The sequence below is a fragment of the Colias philodice genome, chromosome 2 (genome assembly GCF_061535455.1).
Source record: "Colias philodice isolate Cphi_HAF_F1 chromosome 2, ilColPhil1 Martin Lab GWU primary, whole genome shotgun sequence".
NCBI classification, from domain to species: domain Eukaryota; kingdom Metazoa; phylum Arthropoda; class Insecta; order Lepidoptera; family Pieridae; genus Colias; species Colias philodice.
The window spans coordinates 2,298,812-2,323,871 of NC_143087.1; the positions used below are offsets into that span (position 1 = coordinate 2,298,812).

At 34.3% G+C, this 25,060-nt stretch overlaps 1 protein-coding gene across 1 annotated transcript in view; it reads left to right on the top strand.

Annotated features, from left to right (window-relative positions):
* Window positions 1–25,060, top strand: part of LOC149490190 (uncharacterized) — a 31,110-nt gene that overhangs the window by 934 nt on the left and 5,116 nt on the right. Inside the window, exons 2-7 of the mRNA XM_089701293.1 lie at window positions 19,322–19,402; window positions 21,080–21,132; window positions 21,669–22,137; window positions 22,350–22,962; window positions 23,290–23,706; window positions 24,617–24,880. Coding sequence (XP_089557419.1) covers window positions 19,398–19,402; window positions 21,080–21,132; window positions 21,669–22,137; window positions 22,350–22,962; window positions 23,290–23,706; window positions 24,617–24,880 — 1,821 coding nt within the window. The 5' untranslated portion in view covers window positions 19,322–19,397. The remainder of the gene's footprint in view (window positions 1–19,321; window positions 19,403–21,079; window positions 21,133–21,668; window positions 22,138–22,349; window positions 22,963–23,289; window positions 23,707–24,616; window positions 24,881–25,060) is intronic.

Here is a 25,060-nt window from a genome sequence, read left to right on the forward strand (position 1 = left end):
TCCTGTACAAAAATATAACTTTGTAAAGCTATTGCTATTGTGATAGCAATAAGCTATCACAACCAAGAACAAAAAACTTAAAAAAATCTATGTTAGTTACTACATACCTACTTAGTACTTATTAATATGGAACTTTCTAATGTTAAAAAATTTACACATAAAATAACAGCCTTCGTCTTTCTTTTATACGTAGGTACCTAGGTACAATTTAAACATACAAACCTAAATACATTTGTATTGTCAAATTAGCACAGAGAAAAAATAATAATAACCTTTTGTTTTTTGTCTGCTTATGCGAAGACACGCAACCGCTCACATATCACGCAAAACCGTCTAGACGCTTGTTCAAAATTACCTTCAACTTAAAGTACTTCCATAAATTTTATTACCAACCATTTCTAAAGTTATAGCTTGAGCCGTGACACGATACCAATGTAACACAAGAGATAGGTCAGTTTAACTGGTCTGTGAAAGTTTACGGCACTGGTATTCAGCACATAAACCACAAATTAATTTACCCAGAATATAATATTTTCTCTAGTACAGACTAGCTCGAAAAATGACCGCAATGACATACAAATTGAATTACATTTGTTTTTCCTTTGGAAATACAGCTTACTCCGACCACAATACAAAACTATTAACCGCAGAATATAATATTTAATAGCAAAGAAATTCTCATGAAGATGAGTTACACCGCGGTAAAAAGTAGTTTATGTCACTCTCTAACCTTATTTAAACTTATCTTTAAAAACAAATAAGATAATTTATATTTATATCATTTTTAATAGTGTGAATTTAAGTTTCAATGTTTAAAATGTAATTTATAAATTTCGGCTTAAATCTAGGAGAAATATGATTTTATTTTGAGAACTAAAAATAATATGTAATTTTTTATGATACATAACGGTATTCGGCCACCACAGTTCAACTTCGTAAAAAGTACTAGTTTTCTGACTTTAATAATATGACTGTATAATGAATTAAAACAAGAACATTAGAATTTAGAAATGGTTTTATAACGAACTTTCTAGACAGTGTAATACTATTTTATATATTAAGTTACTATGATCATCATGAGTTAATAATATGATCTGTGGTAACTTCGCTATAGGTAATAAAAAAAAGAAAACTTTTTCCTAGTGTTGTACAATTGCTAGCAGTTCGGTTTCTTTATGTAGTGATAAATAGCATTGAAAATATAATATTTATTGGTAGCATTAAACTTTTTAATTATAGGTACTTAACCCTCAAAAAAGCCGTCGAAAAATCAGTCAGACAAAAAAGAAATCCTCAAATACAGTCTCGATACAAGTTCTAAAAACAATAGCCAACAAAACTTATGCTAATTTAGCTGCTTAATTAAAAACCTATAGGTAATTTCTTGCAGACGGTCAAAGGTGGTTTGCGCGTAATTGGTATGTGTGCCAAAAGCAACGAAAAATAAGAAAAAAACAACATGGTCGCTTGTGTAAAAAAACAAAAATAAATGCACCACTGCACTGGTTTCTCGATTCTTATTTTTTTAAAGTGAACATTTAGTTTAAAACAAAGTCGCTTCCCGGCGTCTGTCTGTTCGGTGTTCCTATGTATCCTTTAAAACTACGCTACTGATTTTTAAGCTGTCTTTTTTATTCATGTAAACCTCTTAAACCTTTACAAAAATTTATGAATACCCAGTAATTTTTTTAAATTACCACATCACACTTTTAAAAGTTTTCTTAGATAATTTGTTAAGTTTAGACAACGCGGGCGAAGACGTGGTCTGAAAGTTAGCTAAAATAAAATAATTTTCTTTTTATATTAGAGCTTGCTTGCTCGCTCGTGGATCGTCTGGTGGAATGCGCGCACCATGATGCGCAAAGATAAGGCCTCTGCAAATACTGCCAGGAAGCTTTTAAAAGAAAGGGATAAATAAAGAATGGCGATAGGAACAAAAGATAGGAAGTATAAGGAAAAAAGAAACAGGCCAGGAGGCCTCTAGATATATATCTTTCGCAAATATTTATTTATTAGCCACCAACTGTTTTAAATATATTAATATTATTAGTTTTGCATAAAGATTCGAAGTATCTTATTAGATATAAATTTAATGAGTCGCGCTTTGACGTCAGATATAATAAAAAGTAAACAAATATTAGAAAAATACACGCAAATTTTTATTCCACAAATGCAAAACTACCTATTTGTAAGATAATAAAAACAGAGAGCCTTGCTGCTTAAATATTTCGATCTAGGAATAATTTTATCATTTACGATTCTATTTATATTAAGCTATTGCATAGCTTCTATCGCGGGCCTTGAGCGCGGGGACCGAATCCAGAAATTCCGTAACAAAAAACCTCACGCTCCCCACTCCGACGGGCGCGGAGGTGTGGCTTGAATGCATAGCATGCAATAGCTTTACCACGGCAGTCCCCGAGTGCTTTCTTTCAAATTGCAAAAGCAGAATGTAATGATATTATAATTAAACATATTTTTAATAAGTTTGATTCAGATGGCGTTTTCACCAGGTTTCATGAAAAAGGTATTTTTATTATTCTACCATGATAATATATGTTAAGGGATTGTTGAAAATCAAAAATGTTCATGGAATCTTTGTTTTCGTGTAAATACATAAAACGTTATCGATTGGAAAGTTTTTCAGATAATAATTGAAAATAGATAAAAATAAAATTAGACGCACTTATTTAAAATGACATGCAACGTGTCCTATTAACATTTAAATTAAACGATATCTACTTATTGTTTATTTTAATTGAAAAAAAACGAATTAATTATTTGTTAACTAGATAACAATTTAAAGAAATAAGGAAAAAATCGATGTGTTTGATTTTCTAATATATTATGTACTTACCTCACCTTTCCCACCAGGTTGCCTGGCAGAGATTGCTGTGCAGCAATAAGGCCGCTTTTTGTGAAAAATATGTGAAACTTTCACTTCTTTGTTCAATAAAGCGTTATCTAGATACTTCTATCTGTGCTTCTATACTAATATTATAAAGAGGAAAGTTTTGTATGTATGGTTTTCACGCATAAACTACTGGACCGATTTTAATGAAATTTGGCACAGATAATCTTTAGACCCTGAGAAAGAACAAAGGCAACCTTTCATTGCGAAATATCTACCACGGGCAAAGCCGGGGCGGGCCGCTAGTAATAAAATAAATTTATGTCTTGTACTAAATCTAATAGCATAAAAATAACACTCAGATTAGGTACTTTCGAATGCATATAATATATTATAATATTATAAGTAACAAACATAATTTAAAAGTCATATATCAACATAAGGTTATCAAGTTTTGCAAGCGCTAATCAAACATAATTTATTAAATTGCCTTCACAATCTAATCAAATAATTAAGTGGGGATTATGTGATAAATTTCTCTACTTATTTGTAAGGAACTTTACATGTTTATATAAATAACATTATGTATATTATCTGTAACTAAATCATATCAATAGGAAATATTAGATTTTTCTATTACGAAAAGATTTTGAATTTATTATACAGGGTGTACCAAAAAGTAGTGATGAACGGAAGCTGAGAGGTAGAGGACCTAGAGGGCTATCCGAATCACCCCCATGTATGTAATGCGATTTTTCGTATTTTCGGAGTTATGACGATTTTTTCAATTTTTCACCTATCGCCGAGTACGATGATATTTTCACTCATGCTGACGTCAATGATTGCGGAAGATGCTTGATTTTTTTTGTGTGCTAAGCTGAAAGATAGGCCAATTCAGTATGGTAACATTTACTATCGTTAGATCTTTGAATGGAATAAAAAAAAGAATGAAATGGCAAGAAAGATAAAATTACCCAGTATGTTCACCACTTCAAGGGCCCGTAAAAAAATAAAATCACATAAAAAAAGTTTTCCGTTTGACTTTTAAAAACTTGCTCTATCTATCAGATAGCTACCCTGAAAATTTCATTTTATTATTCAGAAGGCTTCAATCGAAAAATTTGAATCTAAATGTGGTAAGTGCAAAAATTGAATTAACATGATGATCATTAAAACCAATAAATAGGTGTTTAATTACCAGAAATTTTTAAAATAACCCCGCTGTTGCTCAATGCAAGTGCGACATCACCGTAAAAAGTAGTCTTTTAAATGTCTGAATGCCCTTTTATCATTTTTAATGGTTTCTTCTGCTACTATGAATTTCCGGGTTATTTCGTCCAAATTGTGGCAGTCTCTCGTCTTTGTAGTATCCCCACGGAAAATAATCAATAGGGTTTATGTCCGGGGACCGTGCAGGCCAGGCTAAAGGGCCAAGATACCCTGAAAGATGGATTGGTCGTTGCAGCCTGCGCATGCGCCGGTGAAGCCTGCCTTAAAGCCTGGCCTCCACGGTCCCTCGACCTAAACCCCATTGATTTGTTTCAATGGGAATATTAAAAAGACTTCGGCTACTTGAGAGAATGCCACAATTTAGACGAAATAACCCGGAAATTCATAGTAACAGAAGAAACCATTAAAAATGATAAAAGGGCATTCAGACATTTAAAAGACAACTTTTTACGGTGATGTCGCACTTGCATTGAGCAACAGCGGGGTTATTTTAAAAATTTCTGGTAATTAAACACCTATTTATTGGTTTTAATGATCATCATGTTAATTCAATTTTTGCACTTACCACATTTAGATTTAAATTATTCGATTGAAGCCTTCTGAATAATAAAATGAAATTTTCAGGGTAGCTATCTGATAGATAGAGCAAGTTTTTAAAAGTCAAACGGAAAATTTTTTTTATGTGATTTTATTTTTTTACGGGCCCTTGAAGTGGTGAACATACTGGGTAATTTTATCTTTCTTGCCATTTCATTCTTTTTTTTATTCCATTCAAAGATCTAACGATAGTAAATGTTACCATACTGAATTGGCCTATCTTTCAGCTTAGCACACAAAAAAAATCAAGCATCTTCCGCAATCATTGACGTCAGCATGAGTGAAAATATCATCGTACTCGGCGATAGGTGAAAAATTGAAAAAATCGTCATAACTCCGAAAATACGAAAAATCGCATAACATACATGGGGGTGATTCGGATAGCCCTCTAGGTCCTCTACCTCTCAGCTTCCGTTCATCACTACTTTTTGGTACACCCTGTATTTGTATTAATATTATATTGTATTTGTATTGGTTTAAAGCCATTTGCCCAATTTAAAAAATTATTTTCGCTGTAGGAAAATAATATATTGTAACACATGTGCACATGAGTAGAAAGACGGAAATTCCGTCTTTCTACTCATGTGGTATGGTATGTGGTCGGGCTAAATTTTATTTTTGTTTTGTATACCGGATCAAACCACAAATCGAATCTAAGGCGAATCCACAACACCAGACAAAGCTAGTTTTTTATTCATTATTGTTTGTAAATTGTAACTAAAGCACCACTGAACGTTTTTAAATGGTGTTTGCTTTGTTGGATAGGTCTTCGCTTGGATTAGGATAATAACCCTTAAAAATAAAAAAAAATAAATGCTTAGAATAAGTATGTATGTACACGGGTGGAGTCAGGTTGAGCAACTAGTGTAATATTATAAAACAAAAAATTCGGTTAATGATAGGTGATGCTGCACACGTCCGACTCTATTCTATAATTTATTTGTAGAATGAAAAATGCAATGGAATTTTTATTACCAAAAATATCTGAATTCAAAACATTAACACAATAAAAAACGAAAATAAACATCGTGGGTGTGGTCATGGTCGATATTCGGCGGTCTATAAACAACTAAACAAGTGACATTTGAATATTTTATGATAATAACATTAACAAGAAAACTATTATATTCTCAAAGTTTGTTTGTAAACAAAATAATAGCTTTTTTTTCTTTAGGGTATTTGGATTAATAATATAATATGCTCTTTTAATTCATTTGGAGCATTTGACCACATTTCTATGATTATTATGTAAACTAGCGACCCGCCCGGCTTCGCACGGGTGCAACTAAATACACTACAGAAAAACTGTGAACGTTGTTTATAAAAATTAAAAACATAGCGGCCCGCTCCGGCTTCGCACGGGTATAAAATATTATAGTATAGCCGGGCGGCCGACCGGTACCGCCGCAAACGCTACGTCCCGCAATTTTTAAATTTGTAATATCTTCGAAAATATTCACTTAAATCATACAGTTGTTAGGGCCATATAGATCTATATTAAATGGACAATGTATTCAAGGTATTTAATTGGTTAAGGATTAATGCTGTATTGGTTAAAATCGCATCGAAAATTTGCCATTATTTGTCGTAAAAAGTAAATGACAAAAAAAAGTTATTGTGGGTTATCCATAAGAGATAGACATATACCATCGCGGACTTTTCTGTAGACCTTTTCAATGTGTATAATAATTAGTACATTATTTTGGTAAAACTCGTAGGGTTCAGCCTGCGTTTGCAATGTAAGCGGAATTTTTACGACATCACATTAGAAACCTCAAAAATAACAGTACTTCTCCACTATTTAATGGATGTTATTATACATATAAACCTTCCTCTTGAATCACTCTATCTATTAAAAAAAACCGCATCAAAATCCGTTGCGTAGTTTCAAAGATTTAAGCGTACAAAGGGACATAGGGACATAGGGACAGGGAAAGCGACTTTGTTTTAAACTATGTAGTGATATACGTAAATCGTTCTTTATGAATGAAAAAATATCGTTAATAGTGTTAAAATCATATCGTTCATCAAACATTGTAATCACCTACTGTGTACAAACTCACACAATATCTCTAACTTGATAAAATACGATAAAAACACCACAGTATAAAAAGGTATTAATTAATTAAACAAAATTACTACTTTTAGTTACTTCACGTTATTTAGCTAATATTATCCGCGATAATACTCTCATCTCAATTTAAATTCTTCATTTGTTCTCACATACCTACAATAAGATTAATTTGGCGCAAGAGAAACTTATATAAAAATAGCGTAAAAATCCCAATGTTAAACGTTTAAAAACAAGATTCTCTCGTACAAACAAAAATAACATTTTAAAGATAACACGCGTTAATTGTAAGGGCATTTCATTAACATGTCATTGACATTTTTGTGACCGTAATGTTTAAAGTCGATCATATTTAGTGCTGTTATTATCTCATCGATATGTAAACATGTGCACCTTTGTATATTTGTACAATTATTACTACGTCACAGAGTTGTTTATAGCATTGCATATAAGTTGGGATAAACATGTGATACGAATCTTCGTAAACAACACGTCAAAACAACTATCGTCAGTAATAATATTATCGTGTTGATTCCTTCCGTCATGAACGGGATTAATGCATCAGATTCGATGGGTCACTGATTTATCATAAACTAGCTTTCGCCCGCGGCTTTGCATCAATATATTGCGATAAAACTGGTCCCCATATTTCTAGGCATTTCGTTTTTAATTCAACCCATTCAAAGGTAGATATCTTCATTAATTTAGAGGCACAGTTTTGCATTTATAATTCTGGTATTGAATCGAATCTAATACTTAGTAATTGCGTATTAAAATACATAGTATTTGCACTCGGGGCGATTCGGGGGCGTATACTATTAGATATGATTACGCTTTCGTTAGATTTATTTCTACGCAGTGAAACATGGATTCGTCACATTCTGCCCTATGGCGTCATTTTATAAGTCATAGTATGTATTTAGTTTGTGTCATAGACTATAGAGCCCCAGCGAGGTGTATTGCTGATTTTAATCGTAAAACTAAACACTAGAAAACTAACACTAACTTAGAGTTATATATTACCAGAAAATCGTAAATAAAGAATATTTAAATTGATCAATATCGGTATCAATGAGAACGTCATTCGTGTCCTCATAGGAAGTTTAGACAAAATTGAAAACTAAATAATATAAACTCTTAAAATTATTGTTATTGTTATTAAATTCATTGGATTAGTATGAATGACGCAAATGTTACCAAATTTAAAATCTCAACCAAAACAAATGACTCATCTAAAATATTTGTGAGAAAAATACTTTTATATGTTTATGAAATATTTAATTTGATAAATATATTCAGCTTTCCGTCCGCGGCTTCACCCGTGTTTTCAAAGAAAAACATAGGTCCCGTTCCCGTGGGATTTCCGGGATAAAGCCTATCCTATGTGTTAATGCAACTTACCCTCTACATATTGTGTGCTAAATTTCATTGTAATCGGTTGAATAGTATTTGTAATCCTCACAAACATTTGCATTTATAATATTATTAGGAATTAGTAGTAGGTACCTTTTTTTTTTTTTTTTTTTTTTTTTATAGTGGGGAAATCTTCTTAGATACCCCCGGCTCCCGGGGATGGAGCCGTGGTTATGTCGGATTTCTACCGACTAAAACCCCACTCTGTTCCATCGCGCTGCTTTGGACGGAACTGCGGGAACGGTTACGACTCTACCGCGTGTCCCGCCCAGCAGATGCCCGTTTCCAGGCCCACCACTAGAACCCCCCTCGCTGGCGGCTGCTGGAACGAAGGCTTACGCCACCAACGCGCAGACAATGGATCTTTCCCCGCTCCATCATCCGCGTTCCCCCGAACCCCCGACCCCATCACCGTCCGGCCGGAGGGTGCACTCCGGAAGGTCCTCCGATGTGTGAAATACACGTCGGGGGACCCTCCGGCGCATTTTTATAGAGATTACCTCGCAGCCCCCACCTCACCAGAGGTGGCGGCCCTCGGTCCGGCCCCACGGACCGGATTACGAGTTGGCAGACGGCCGTTTTACAGCGGCCGCCGCCCCACACCTCTCTGCAGGAGTCTCCGCGCGTCATCACAATGACGCGTCGGGATCCCGCCCTCCGCTGCACGGCGTGGCTTCCTAAAACAGCGAGCCCGCCGCGCCGCGACCTCTGGCCGCCATCCACCGTCGCATAAAAGCCGGCTCCTCTCTGGCCCACAAACAGGACCTCTGCCGTCGGGTCAGTCGAGGCTTTCCAACCCCAACTGCCGTTCAGCGCCACCTTTGCCTAGTGGACACGGGGTCCGCCAAGCCACGACCTCTGGCCGCCATCCCACGCCGCACACAGCGGCCACTGGGCCACACCTAGCCCTGGCCGTCGGGCCGGTTGAATCTCCCCGACTCTAAACCAGCCGTTCAGCCCCTCGCTGGTCCAATTTCGCTTCACTCAGAGGGCCATAACTCTGAGCTACTGAGCCCCTCCGCCGCGACAAGGCCTGGACCGTTGGGGGGAGTAGTAGGTACCTACCTAGTACCTATTATAGGATAGAACTTATGAAATCATTAACTTTTACGTATTTCTAATTGTTTTTGCAAAACAGTCAGTGCTTGCAAAATACCATTGATAAGTATATTTTAGCATTCGACGTAACCTATTGTTCTATTAAATATACATCCGCCTTTTCCCAATAAATATATCTGTTTATCTCCACCTGTTAGGCAAGGACAACTAAAGACGCCACTATTGTTATTCAAAACGAGCTGATTCATACAACGAAGCGTTAAGTTTTAAATAATTATTGTTTTGTTATTTAAATGGGTTTTCCTTGAAAAAACAATGTAATAAAGTTTTGGAATTATAACGATCTTGTCCTTTTCTAAACCAAAGACGGACATTATAACTACATACAATTTTTAAATTTACAGACGTAAAATTTTTTTAATTGTTTAGTAGTCACTCTGCTACTAAACAATCTACTCGTAGTAGGATACTAATTAAGTAACTATTATAATTATTATATAGGCCAACAATAAAGCTTCCAATACAGACACTTAAGACGATACACAAAAAAAAATCTACTGCTTGGCGGGCGGAGTCTAATAGCTCGCTATCGCGAACGCGGCTGTGCGCGAAGTCATTCTTGCAAACTCGCCGCGCTGCCGCTGGCCGACTCGGGACAAACATGTATGGAGTCGTCATACAGTTATAATATTCTTATACATATATATTTAATTGTTGATTTATTGGTTTTATTTTCTTGCTTATAAACAAATAATCTTCTTTTTAACAACTACTTAGACATTATTAATTATTATTATTATTTCGTAATGTTTACTTTATTACAAAATAATACAGGTTATAAATAATCTCTAAAATAACAAAAAATATTGTTACTATGAAAAAATGAAATGGTACTCAATACTACGGACTACTGAATGGATTTAGATAGAATTTGATGCTGACGTAGATATTACATCATGCCCAGAAATGAAAGGTAATATTTCTGAAAGAAGTTATAAACCCTAATTCTTCTCAGTCAAAGTCAAGAGTGGGAGATATCTAATCTAATCTAATCTAATCTAATATATTATAAAGGCGAAAGTTTGTAAGGATGTATGGATGTATGGGTGTTTGTTACTCTTTCACGTAAAAACTACTGAACCGATTACAATGAAATTTAGCACACATATAGAGGGTAACTTGGATTAACACATAGGATGATTTTATCCCGGAAATCCCACGGGAACGGGAACTATGCGGGTTTTCCTTTGCAAACGCGGGCGAAGCCGCGGGCGGAAATCTAGTCACTAATACAGTAAAACTGATGCGAAACTTTGGATGTTAATTAGTATATTTTTTTGTGAGTTGTTACTTAATCACGTCAAGACTACATTACCAATTTTGATAAAATATAGCTAATTGCCTGGATTTACACATAGGATACTTTTTATCCGAACTGAACACTTCTGTGGGATAAGACAGGATTCACGATATAATCTAATTCCACGCGGGCAAAGCCGCGGTCGGAATGATATTTTTTTAAATAAAAAAATTGTTTAAAAAAAACACAAAGTATCGCAACGCATGTATTTATTTTGTGGTTAACGTAAACGCATGTATTTATTTTGCACTCTATTATAATTGTAATTATTCATTACAAATAATCAAAATAAAATAGCCAGAACAAAGTTAGGCCCTGGTAGGGTAGGTAGGCAGGTACAGCAATGTGAGACGAACACTGGCTTATTTATATACCAATAATAATGTATTATAAACATTAAATTAAGTTTACTTTCTAACAATAAAAATACATAATATTAGCTAATGTGAAAGCAAATCAACCAATCATCCCACAAAAATGAAATGTGCACACAAATATTCATCCAAATCGGTTCATGTCATTAGGAGGAGTGACTGCAGCGCCATCTTCCGGGCCCAATTGTGTTTCCAGATCACCCAGGAACTCAATTTAATATACAGTAGAACCCCGATAAGTCGAACCTCGATAAGTCAAAAACCTCCAAATCTCGAAAAAATGTTTTGTTCCCTTCCCTTCAAACACCAAAACCTCCATTACTTGAAATCTCTACCCTCTGTTAGTCGAAATAATCACCGAGTCCCTCTAAGCCATTTTGGTACATATTTTCACTCTATAACTCGAAAAATTAAATTTGACCTCTGTATGTCGAACATAGCAACGTTTTTTTTATTTTACAACCTTTACAACTTGATCATTAGGAATTTATCACCTTTATTGTTTGAACAAAAATAAATTACTGACTTTAAGAATGTGCCGACAATGTAAGTACACTATTGTTTCTTAGAAAATCATTTTAGGAGTATTTGATAATAAATCTATGACTCACGTATTCACGTGTTTGCTTGATTGGTGTCAGGTGTTCAAAATCCTCCATAAGTTGAAAACTCTATAACTCGAATTTTTTGGCGTCTCCCTTGGTATTCGACTTATAGAGGTTCTACTGTACTTACACAAAATTTTTCGAAATGAAAACTCACATTACTATGTAAATATGAATATAAACCTGTTTTATTACTAAGCAATTTCCCGCACAGGTGTAATAAGTATAAATGAAATAAATATCAACATCAAATTCTTTATACAACATACTTATCTACCACCTTCTAAGAAATGTAATTCTTGAAATTATTTCGTATTTTTTTTAAATATAATACTACTCCAATGAGCTCCTGTTCCATATTATGTCCGCCATACTTCCACTAAGTTCACCATGATTTTTTATTTCTTTGCACTTTGTTGCTTTTTGCTAAAAATGGAATCATGCGATAAAACCAGTAGAGCTTTGATAACATACATTTTTGACTGAATAAAGGTACTTACGAAGGAGTGGATTCACATTGTGAACAATCAGTGGGTTTATTTTCCTTCAGGATTCCGGATTTCTGAACAGATTATTTATGCTATAAATGAAAAAATCTAACACATTCGTTATGTACTTAAAACAGGGGTACATATCAAACATCGTCTATAATACAATTATCATCAAATTTAAAATAAAACCAACTTACTTCATTAATTTGTTCCAATTGTAAGCATTCTTTTTCCTCCAACCTTTATGTTTCTTCTTCTTATTTTCTTTATTGTCCCCATTTGTCTCATTTTGTCTTATCGTGTTGTCACCCTTTTTTACGATTGCGCGAGCGACACAAGTTCCCCGTGTGACGGCCGTAGCGGGAATGACTCGTGCAGCGATCGGGGTAGGAAGGTACAGGGCGGCTCTCGCTATATTGGCTGGTCGCGCGCTAATTTCAAGTATTTCTTGTTTATTTCAAAACCGTCGCATATTTCAAAATTCTAACACGGTAGACGTATAGGTTGTATATTTTATAGTTAATATCCAAAAAGTCGTAACTTTACGTTTGTTATTTTGAAGATGCCAGAGATTAAAAAAAAATAACAATGATAACTTTGTATTTTTTTTCTATCGAGAAAATATCATGGAATCATGTTTCTAAAACGGTAGACGTATTGTGTTACTATTGAACTTTCTTGTCAAGAATTTTCATCACGAAAACTTTAATAATATAAAAATTACGAAGGTTTGAAAAGGGCCGTAAATGTTAGAAAAATTAGTTCATCACCTTAATGAAAAATCAAGTTAAAGTTGAAAAACATTAAATAATTTATTGACACGACACAGTTATTGCAAGGCAAATAATTGACTTCACAATTACATAAACAACTCAATAAAAATATATTACGCAGGTGCATATCAGAAAATATATTTTATTTAACCGTTACATTGTAACCGATTAGTGAGTAAACAAAAATTGGTTAAATAACAGGTGATAATAAATAACTATGATAAATAACTTGGTACATCTGCTCTGCTCATTTGTGACTAGTTCGTGCCCGTGACTGCATCTGCCACGCCATGCGTAATAAGGTTCATGATTATTCATATTCAAGGTCCAAGAAATTCTTAGGAAAACAAGATTGTTGTAAAAAAAATTTTCGATTTTTCGATTTCGATTTTTTTATTATTTAGATAAGTTTTTACACTATAATATAATAATATAACTGTTAAACTACCTATTTATTTGAAATAAGATTAAATTCGTAGGTACCTACTGATATTTGGAAAATGTGCAAGGATATTGTTTAAAATAGGTACTGAGACTATAAACTATTGGTATTTGGTATGATTATGTAAAAAGTGACCTTGAAGAATATTTTTGCTCATGACCTAGGATAACACAAAGTATATTGTTCTAGACGCAATAATCAATCATACCTAGTATATAAGATTGTTTTCTCAATGCAAGTTCTTTTAATCTATGTGAAGTAAGTAACGTTTACTTGCAAAATTATGTATTGTTATAATATGGCGTGTTTGTTTAATACAATATGTTCAGCTAATTAATAATGGTATGCAAATTATCATTATTTAGTTTTATACCTAACTACCTCATAATAATAAGAAATTATGATGACATCTTCATGAAACACACGGCAGCAGCACCTCATTATTATTACTACATATATGAATTCATGTTCGTTATACATAATAATAGGAATGAATAAAGAGAATTGAGTTATTTAATAATATATCGATTATTTACACTATTTTATTAGTTATTTCAAAATTAAATAATAATAGATCTGAAAAAATAAACAACAGAAATAACAAGACTTGCTCGATAAATACCTATACTATACATATAACAGTGAAATAACTTTTCAAATCGGACCCGTAGGTAGTGTCTGAGATAACCACATCAAGCAAAATATTAGCACAGTATTACAATATTATTTCCTACAGGAATCGCCTTTGATGTCGCGCGATGACGCCGCCAGCGTAGGAACTTACGCTGCCACACGAAAATACGCTAGGGTTGCAACAAATGGGAAATAAAACAATTGTGATTATTAATATTATGATGAAATCATTTATTCATATGTACATTTAAAATAATTGCGATTATTAAATCTGATGTAATTATTTGTTCATTAATATATAATTACAGATATTGCACTGCTAAATATTATTTACGTGGACACTTTATTTTTGGATGTTCTTAATTGTATATTATAACATAGTAACTAAGTAATGCATTCGCATTGGGATGTACAATCTGATTAGAAAATAATGAGGACAACATATACATAGCTTTGATTTTAATTCAACAGATACAATTAATACAATCTTTCTGAAATATTGTTTCCTTCTGGGATTTCAATGTAGATTTACATCCGTAAACGGAACAGTTTGTGCGCGCCATAATAGAATATGTAAGTACCTATGTATAATAAAATTATTACACAAAAAATACGACTGCGTCGTCCTTTCGCGCTAGGTAAAGCAAACTAAGCGTGTTTGCCTTACGCGGCCCGCGTCGCCCGACCCCCGCCAGTTCCCCTCCGTTTCTCTGCACAAGTACATTCGTCGCACTACACTGTAGGAAATATGGTAATACTGTGATATTAGTATGTATGTGTCGTGGCCATATCGCAGATTTGCTCATTTCATGAAATGGCCAATTTAGTTTGGCCAGATCGTTAAATCGTCTACGTCAACCAAATCGTGGTGGCCATTTCACGAAATGCGACCATTTTTGTTTCTTTTTTAAAAAGAGATTCGCTTCTGGCGTTGTTTATTAAAGTCTAACCTAACCTAACCTAACTGTTTTCTATTGAAAAAACCATTCGCTTCTGGTATTCGCCGGCGCTACCGCGGCACTAACTTAAATGACAATAAACAAGTTCTTAAAATATTCTGAATTTTTTATGTTTTATGGACTCTCTAAGATATTTTATACGATCTGGCCAAATGTCGATGACCAAATCGTGAAACGTTGACGATTTAACAATCTGATCAAACTATGTTGGCCATTTCATGAAATGAGCAAATCTACGATATGGCCACGACATATGCGTAAATAACAATATAAATGCAAAACTATTGTTTACATAGATAGCTTGTTTATATATTGAATAAATATTACCACGGTAAAAAACGAAGCTAATAAAACTTAGTAAAAACTAGCTGCATAATTAATTGCTTTAAACTAAAAACATTAATATGAGTCCAGCATGCAGGAATTTTAATTACTCAATTACTCTTTTAACCAGCTCTTCTTGCATACTAGTTGTTCACCCCGGCTCTGCTGACCCAGACCTATTTATCCATCTATCCAATGTTTATTTTTTTAAGAAATGTGTTTACAAAATTCCTAATCTAATACTGATTAGGTACCTATTTAATATCCAAATTTATTCGGAGATTAAACAACTGAACTAAAATAATTAAAATCTGTTCAAAAGTTCTGGGGTTATTACTTTTGTAGGATAACAAGCCGCGGGCGGAAAGCTAGTTTTATAAACAAACAATAATTATAGATAAGCATCAATAATATTATTGTAATTATTGTTCATATTCACCCGTGGCGCCCCTCACGAAGTCATAGCGTTACATTAATATTATACACACATACATAATCAATTAATATTATTTAAATTTGCAAATCCGGCTTTTTAAATTATTGACGATATGTGACTTGAATCGTGAGTTCGCTTTTTAAATTCTAAATGTACCTATAACTTCAAAGTTGCTTAGTACTTAAAATTAAAACCATTAGCAAAAACTTCATGTAAGTCATTATGTAAGTATACTAATTTAAAAAAAAGTAGCCTAAGTTTTATTACAAACATACTGTATGTGGATCATTAATAAATCAGCCCCTTAGAAAATGTTAAAATTATCCCTATAACATTACCGTTGCACTCCCGAATAAACAAACATAATATTAATTATAATAATAAACACATCGACTTGTGTATCCGTCTGTCCTTATTTACCAAGGACCCAACCCACATTCAAACGCTATATTTTTATCGCGCATTTCCCTCGATATTCACATTTATACGTAAAAATGTAAATAACATCGAAAACATAAACATAATCATGTTATTGCGTAGTTTTTTAATCGTGTGTGATCCAAATTTTCATATTTAAACTATTAAGTATTAGGTATATTTTTTTGGTTTTATAATTTTTGCAATTTATTAAAATTAAATTGTAGGTATTTGATATTTTATACATAATTCGGAATTCCCGTTAGGAAATACTTTTAACTTTGAAGTTTTAAGCCATGCTCCTTAGGTATTAATAAACAAAAGCGTGTGTGCCGAGCACACTTGTCAGAAGTGAAACTTCTTTGGCAAGATTCAAAGATACAAAAATCGTCGCCGTACTCCATGACGTGACGGTATTGCCATGACGCGACCCTGATATTTTACTCTCAACGGGCCCAAAGAAGTTTCACTTCAAAAATTACTAATTTTGCATTTCCTAGTGGGCAGCATAGATCGTATAAGTCTTATTCTCACGTATTAAGATTAGCAATATTAAAACGTAATAAACACGTTCGAACAATATAAGAATTGACTTTTCATTTTATTATGTGTTTACTCAATTATAATAGCGTATAATGGTATGAATGAAATATGAATAAAGCCTCTAATAAACTTATTTATTGCGCAAACGTGCCTATTTTATGAGAATTGAAAAACCAATAAAATAACGGAAGTGGTTAGTAACCGCACGTCGGAAATCTATAAAATATTGCGTGTTGGTGATTCTTAAAAAAATATATTGTAATCGTTTGACTAAAAATACATTGGAAGCAGGTTTTGTCAAAATAAATCTAATTTTGATAATAAACCTGGTATAGTAATGCAGAGATTGCCTTAGCAAATAAAAACTGCATTTAGTACCAAATTCAGTGATTATTTAAAGTGTATTACGCTAGATTAAAAAAACCGTACTAAAAAATAAAAAAAAGACGTGTGGCACTCGGGGACTGCCGCGGTAAAGCTATAATTGCATAGCATGCCTTCGAGCCACACCTCCGCGCCCGTTGGAGTGGGGAGCGTGAGGTTTTTCGTTACGCAATTTCTGGATTCGGTCCCCGCGCTCAAGGCCCGCGATAGAAGCTATGCAATAGCTTAATATATTCTAGTGCTTGAAATGCTAGTAGTGATTGGTAGTGATTTTCCTATAAACGGAGACGCAGATTCCAATCTCGTCTCACGATTTTTCCAATAAATACCTCTCGTATTTTTCCATAAATTAATTAAAAATACTAAGTTTATATTTATAACAAAACACTCAGGTTCATCATAAAAGAACGAGTAGGCCAGAAGTAACTTTATTTAAATCTTATAGCAAGAGCTTACTAATTTATGATGATCTTCTATTGGCTAGCGCTGATTATAATAAATTAAGTATTATTACGTTTAGCGAATTAAATATAGACCAACTCTTTACATCACGTCGGATCTCAGATTAATATATTCGGTAAGATAAACATATCTATAAGGGTGCACTCACACACATCAGTCACCGTCAAGTCACCGATGACTGATCGGTGACGGTTTGTGTACGTATCCACAAACACCAGTCACCGTCATGTTGTCCGTCAGTCACGTCGCCGGTTTGACTGAATCATTGAACACATACATCAGGTTAGTCAGTGATTAGACGTGTGTCACGCTAGAGAACATGTAGCAATTATTGACGGTAGCACGACGCTGACTGAACTGAGACGTGACGGCACCGGGTGAGTGGGGATAAAAGTATGATACATGTATGGAAAGATTATTTGACGTGCCTGACCGGTGACGTCACTGATAGATTTCGTGCCGGCGACTGTCGTGTGGGAACAGAGTCATACTAGAACTATTGATACATATTTTTTTTTAATCCTGTCCGGTGACGTGCCGTGACGGTGACTGATGTGTGTGAGTGCACCCTTAGTTTAAAATTTTAATTGCCACATTACGACATTTTTATTGCCAAACTGATTTCATAATTAATTAGTTATCCATATAATCAATGAATTTTGTACCGGTTTTTTTTTATTAAGAGTCTTACTTCCTATTTTGCTATTTTGTTGTTTGTTTCGACTTTTAAAAGGCAAATAATCTGTTATTATCCACGTATTTGTACTCTTACAGCCGTACAAATAAACGAGTTATAACATTTTATGCAAAGAATAAACTAAGAATAAGGAAAAATCATACAAATAAACACGAAATAAATGTAACCTAGTATAACTTCGTAATAAGTATTCATACTAATGCTATTCCGTCCTTATTACGGCTACCACCCTAGTATAAGTCTGACATAACCGAGTTATAACATATCTTTTAGTACATTGTGCTGTGTTTACAAGTTTTAGAAGCAATTTTCAATATAAATTTGAGATAATAGCAATGAGAGTAATACGAGAAGTAGATAAAGTTGAGCAAATTAATAATTTCATTACGTACCTATTGAAATGGAAAATTTTGTATGAAATGTCAAAATATACGAAATTATGAAAAACCCTTTTGATATTTATAATGATTTATTTATTTACAACATGCGCCAAACCATAAAAACATAAAACTTATTTCTAAACTTATCACAATAATATACACTTTCGTTGAAAATATAAATCTTCTAAGCCTGGAGTTGTATGTTTTGAGTACCAGTTATTTGGCAACTCTCTATCTCAAGGTGGGTTTATCTTCTGTTCTCCAGATATTGGATAGCGTTATCTATCATTTGCTTGCATATTTAATGATATATTTAAATTATTTCCAATAAATATTTAAAAAATAAATAAACAGAACATCGTATGATGAAACTTCACAACAAATTCGACGAAGTCAAACGAGCGTCAGCAAAATGACAGCACCAAGGCATCACCAAGGCTTAACCGTAGACAATTTCAATGTTTTTCATAATTTTGTGAATGAATTGCGACGTTGCCGCTTCGCGCCTATTGCATAGCGTGAGCATAGTTACATCGACGTTATTCCAAATTTATTTGTAAGAAATTATGACATCCTTATTCTTTATTTATTCTTATCATATCTATGCATTGCATAAGGTTTGAATAAGCAAGTTTTTATTTGTACGGCTGATAACATTTGAAATACATCATTTTAAAAACTAAATCGTAGCCACGCGAAGCATTTTCCGCGCGAAGCGGTTAGTTCTGTTTAGTTTCGTCCAGTAATCGTTTTCCTTATGTTTTAGGTTATAGGTATTAAATGTCAGTGTTTTTTTATTAAATCGGTACTTTTCTTTCAGATAACACAGCCTGGTTTCAGCGGCTGCAGGTGACCCTGCGCCGTCTTCCTTCACCTCGTCTGCTGTTCTACTTCACATGAGGTTTGTTATCATTTTATTGATTTTACATTACTAAAAATAACATAACATATAGGATGTCTGGTAGAAATCGGTATATAGGAATAAGACTGTCATTTGTATAAGTAAAATATAGACTATGTTACTTCCTCATATAATGTACACTACTTAGCTTCCTATTCTTGAAAAAATCATTAAAATCGGCTCAGTGCTTATGGAGCCTATTCAATACTAAATAAAAAATAAAAATTTTCTCTATTGGTATGGAAGTGTAGACTAGCTTCACCGTTCACAACCCAGACCAGCCGGGTTTACCTACCCGGAGACCAGTAAAATATTTTCAGGAATAATGTAGCTTTCAAATGTGACTAATTCTCTAAATCAGTTCTGCAGTTCCACAAACTTAATGTTAGCACAGATTAATAACTATTTATTTCAACTATATCATTATATTAGTTTAAAGTCAACTAAAATACTTATCTATTAAACGATTATGTTTTGAATTGAATTTTATTGTTTAATATAACTGTTTATTAAAAACAATATAAGTTAATAAACATTCGTTTAGTTTTTTTGTATGAGTAATTCGGTGTTTACAATAATTATATGTTGTCATATGTTGTTTATTTTAGAGCTGGTTGATTCAATGAACTTGTTTTGGCGTCAAGGAAAAGAACTGCTGTTTAGAGTTGTATGAACACATCATTAAGATTTAAATAATGGTTGTTATGTTTCAAATGTGATTTTTAGTGTTATTTTAATATTTTATAAATACAAGCAAAAAACGGCTCATAAGAAGAACTCGCGTTTGAATGAAGTAAAATTTTCCTAAACCATTAAAAATAAACACCTCAAAAGTTGTGTCCGTTTAATCTGGAATCTGGATCATAATTATTGAGTCTAAAGTTGGTTACATACAAACATACAAGTGAAGCTAATAAAAATGCTATGTGAAAATTGAATGCATAATTGCAATCATTGAATAATACAATGATACATACTACAATGCCATCTAGTACAAACTTTGTAAAGCGTGTGTGTGCTATGGAAACTAGATTGATAAACATACCTACTTCAGATGTACATTATTTTTAATGTATGTACATACGTCATAGATATCATACATACGTACCTAGAACACTATAGTAGATAAACAAAATTGTTTTTCTGTTGGAAAATTTAACGCTACTGTAAGTTAACCGAATCAAACGAATCGTTAATAAATATTTTATTAATAAGTATTCATAATAGGTGGACCGGGAGGCACAACTAATATATAAAAAAAAAGACGGGTTGCACTCCGGGAGTGCCGGCAGAAGTGAAAACTGAAAACGCGCGTAGTAGAGAGGGGATAGCTGTCTACTCTCCATCCGTCTTACGCTTTTTCGATCAGGTCACGTGTCCTGACGCGAGTTTAAGATTTTATACCCATTACAGAAAAAGTGCTCAACGCCGCTAAATAAGTTTTCACTTCAAAAATATTTAAGGCGAGTCCACACAGAGCGAGCAGCTTTGTGAAGCAATTTCTGCGCGAAGCAGCTCGGTGTGTGTGAACGTGCCTCGTCTCAGGAATATGGCGGCTCAAGCGTTTTCCTTGTTTCTAACTAATCTTAAACAATTTTTTTTTTCTAATCATAGACAAGTGTTGCAATTATTTTGTGGTAAATCTTGCCTCATTTACAATTAAATTATTGATTACAGGTGGGGTAGCGCGGCGTGCACTTTGCTGCTCGCCATTTTAGGAATTGTTTCAGGTAATTTATTTACTAACTTACTTAATATTAAACCTCTGAGCGTATCTCTGTTACCTGAGTAAGGACGTTAGAAGCTAAATACAACAAATAAATAAAACCAAACAAAATAACAGAACAACCAATAAGATCTGAATTTGATCTCACCCACTCAGGAATATCAAAATATCCTAATCTGTTATAGCAGATGACGTACTGTCAGGAGTAAATAAAATAATATTTGCAAGTAATTAATGGTTTCAAATACAATGTTTCAGCGTGTAATATGTATTATTATTTTGTCGTTATCTTTTGATAACGGTAGACGGTTTTGAGTTATTATGATATTATTATTTATGTATTCAGGTGGATTTTCAGGGTCATGACTCATGACATTAACATCCACAACCAAAAAAATGTCTATCTTGTGTATATTTTTTCTATTTCTAATGATTTTAGGAAAAAGTATTCGCTCCTTAAACTTAAACCACTTCTACCATTCTACGTTTAACTGCAATGTTTTGTGTTGTGTGTTATCTCTAGCTAAATGTTCTCTCCAGGTAAAAATTCAACACACGATGAGTTCTCGCTAGCAGTGACAGCATGTGTAGCCGGGGACGGAGCAGACGCAGCAGAGGCTTTAGCCGAACTAGCCGCGTTGACCTTAAGAAGAGCCGGCATCAAAGCTCACGCAGTTCCTCCTCCAATAGCATGCATATCACCATCCCGAGCAGATTCATATTCTTGCCGAAAAGCTGTTCTTGCAGAATTAGGACAAGCTAGACTGCATGTAGCGATGCTATCAGTACCGGCAGCTAGTGTCCCAGAAGCATGGTTGCTACGTGGTACAGGATTCGATGATTTGGGTGATGTTACTCCACCAACACGAAGAGTATGTGTTGCTTCACTACCGGCACGATCGCTGCTGGACCTAGCGGATAAGGATGTGGCGCAAAAATATTATATATCACCAAGTGAAATAGCCGAGGTGCTTGGATCTCAAATGATAGAAAATACGTCGTCGAAGAAGTAAGTTATTTCTTCTCCTGTCATTTTCTTTCATAAACTTTATACCTTTGTAATTTGATTAGTATTTTTTTATAGATACATAGCTCAATAATTCCTTAAAACTAATTTGAATAAAATCTTTACAATTATCTTGTATTAATTACTTACGATTCCATTTTAAAAATGTTAACAAACCAATAGATAACTCTATAAGCAAAAATTTTTTATTTCAGCAAATCTAGGGAATCCTTAACATCAATGGAATCAATCTGGTGTAATGGCAATAATACGTGTGCAACACTATTCACCAGTGACGAAGGAGAAGCGAGACTCTTCCAATCAGAAGTTAGACACAATGACCTTCGCGCAATAGTCGTTCCATTAGGAATAAATTTACATAGAATTGCACCAATTTTCGGAAACAGGACACTGATTTGCGACTGGACTGAGCATTTCAAAGAACCATACCAACCGCTTGGACCGCCGCCGTGTGATGGTATTGATCCAGATTGGTGTTCATTCGAGAGTCGACGTCTAGTTAAATGGATTAACACAACAGCTTTAGCAAGATCGCCAGCAGCGTTGCGAATCATGACACGATTCAGGATAAATCTCTTCGAGTTGCAAGAACTAGCGGATAAAAAGAGACATTGGGGAACAGAAGCCGCTGCGCTTGACTTTTTGACAGCTCACCCTACTCGTGGAAATTCACGTCAGTTACGAGTGGTGGTCTTCTTACCAGTTGCAACTATACGGGAGGTTTATGATTCCTCAGCGCTGGCTGCGGCTGCCGCATTAGCTGATAGAGATCTTGAAAATATGTTCCCTGGAATTGCATTTTTTAAGGTAAGACGTTTCTTATTGATACCTCTTTTTAAGAATTTTTAGCATAATTGTTGTTGTTTTATAGTTTAACTGTAGCGTGAAGCTTCACAGGATAGAAACAAACTAATGCGAATACAATTTATACAATTTTATCAGAGACATAGAAATGCCATCCTGTCCATTGGTTTTAATCATGCCATTTCAAAGTATACGTTGTAACGTTACGCATTACCATTTTCCTAAGTTCTACCATGCGTACAATTACAGGTTTTACACTCACAACGTTATTTAACGTTCTTATAACCGTTGAATTAATAAGTAAAGCTCATAACTTATTCATTTTTCTAGGTTCAAACGTACGACGACCGTTGCAACGCAGCGGAAGCGTATAAATACTTAATAGATGCGTTAGGAACGGGGGAGTATGATACTCTAACTGCCGCTGTGGGTCCGGCTTGTGGGGCGCCATTCGCTGATGTGGTACGACAGGGTCCGGCACATGGTCTCCCAGCTTTAGCTTATACAGCTCAATCACCTCCAGCTGCTCCAGCTGCTCCAATAGCTTTGTTAGCCGCTGGAGATGCTAGAACTCCAGCTGAAGCGATTGCTGCTTTAATGGGGTCTTTGGGCTGGAGACGAGTTGTGTCTTTGAGTGAATCGTCTACCCATTCAGCACTTGCTACGGCCAGTTTGGGAGTCGACTTCATTGTACATTTGGAACTGCCCGATGACAGATTGGACAATGATCCGGCTATTTTTGCTCAGGTAATTATAGTTTCATAAGTGACTATTTATTTCTATTACAATGAAAATTATAATTTGTGTATCGAATCTATATTAACGTACGTAAGTTCGACATTTTATTCGCGTGATAAACTGTTTTGTTTTGGTGCATGATCTGCAAGTCTATTTAATTTTTGAGTTATCGGGCAAAAAACTTCTTAAATCCATCAGATTTGTAACAGAAGTATTTTTTTTCATTCAAGCTTTGGATAAACATACTCGTATACTCATTTATAAACAGAGCTTTGACCATACAAGAACAATTTTTTTTATAAGTAACGGTAATCGTAAAACGGTGTATAATATCTATACAGTTAGTGCCGTAAAATATAGCTCTATTTTGTAAGAAGATATCCACAAAAATGAAATAACAACCATAGAAAAAATTAATGTCTTCAATAGCCCTCGTATGTTATAACCCAACTACCTACACGCAACATCGATGTATATCGAGAATGTAAATTTGAACTTTGTATCGGTGCCTTAACATATTAACAGTTATTAATTATGAATAATTATAATATTAGATTTCATTTTTTTATCGATTCATAATTTCAATGATAAACAGTTGGTCACATTAACCAACTTTTAATTAAGTCTATATGGCACTGTTTCATCTCGTTAGATTTTTCTTAAACATATTATTGTATTCACCATTTCATCAAAGTTAGGGTGCTTTTCCACCGTGCGAGGATGTGTAGCGAGGAATGTGTTTGTAAACCAATCATATCGCTTTATTTAGTTTGAAGTTAGAAGCGTTTAGCGTTTGAAGCGATACTATTGGTTATTTACAAACACAATCCTCGCTACATATCCTCCCACATTATCAGTGGAAAAGCACCTTTAGAAGATCGATCGATCGAGATTCTAAACTAATATTATCATTCAACAGTGGGCAGACCGCGCCGCTCGTACAAACGGACGAATTATATACATTTGCGTAGAAGACGCTAGAGCAGTACGGCAAGCGCTATGTGCTGGTCACAAGTCAGGTCTAACCCCTAGTAATGGAGCTGTTTGGATCCTCCCCTCCACCCTCCCCCCCACTTGGGATATTCCCACGGAATCTGATACGTGTTCCGCGGAGGAAATCGCGGAAATGAGCTTGGGGCATATTTCCGTGGCTCCTGATTGGTTGCTGCCGTGGTTGGATGATGTGAGTTAAATTTTATAAGTCCATAATAGTTAAGTTTTATCTATATTGTACGTTTAACGCTTTTATTATTGTTTCTAATTAGGTTTTCAATCATGTAAAATCTATTGATTTAATCTTTAATACTTATTGTATACTTGGTCATAAATTTTGTGCACTAATAATAGAGTCTAAGGATAGTTT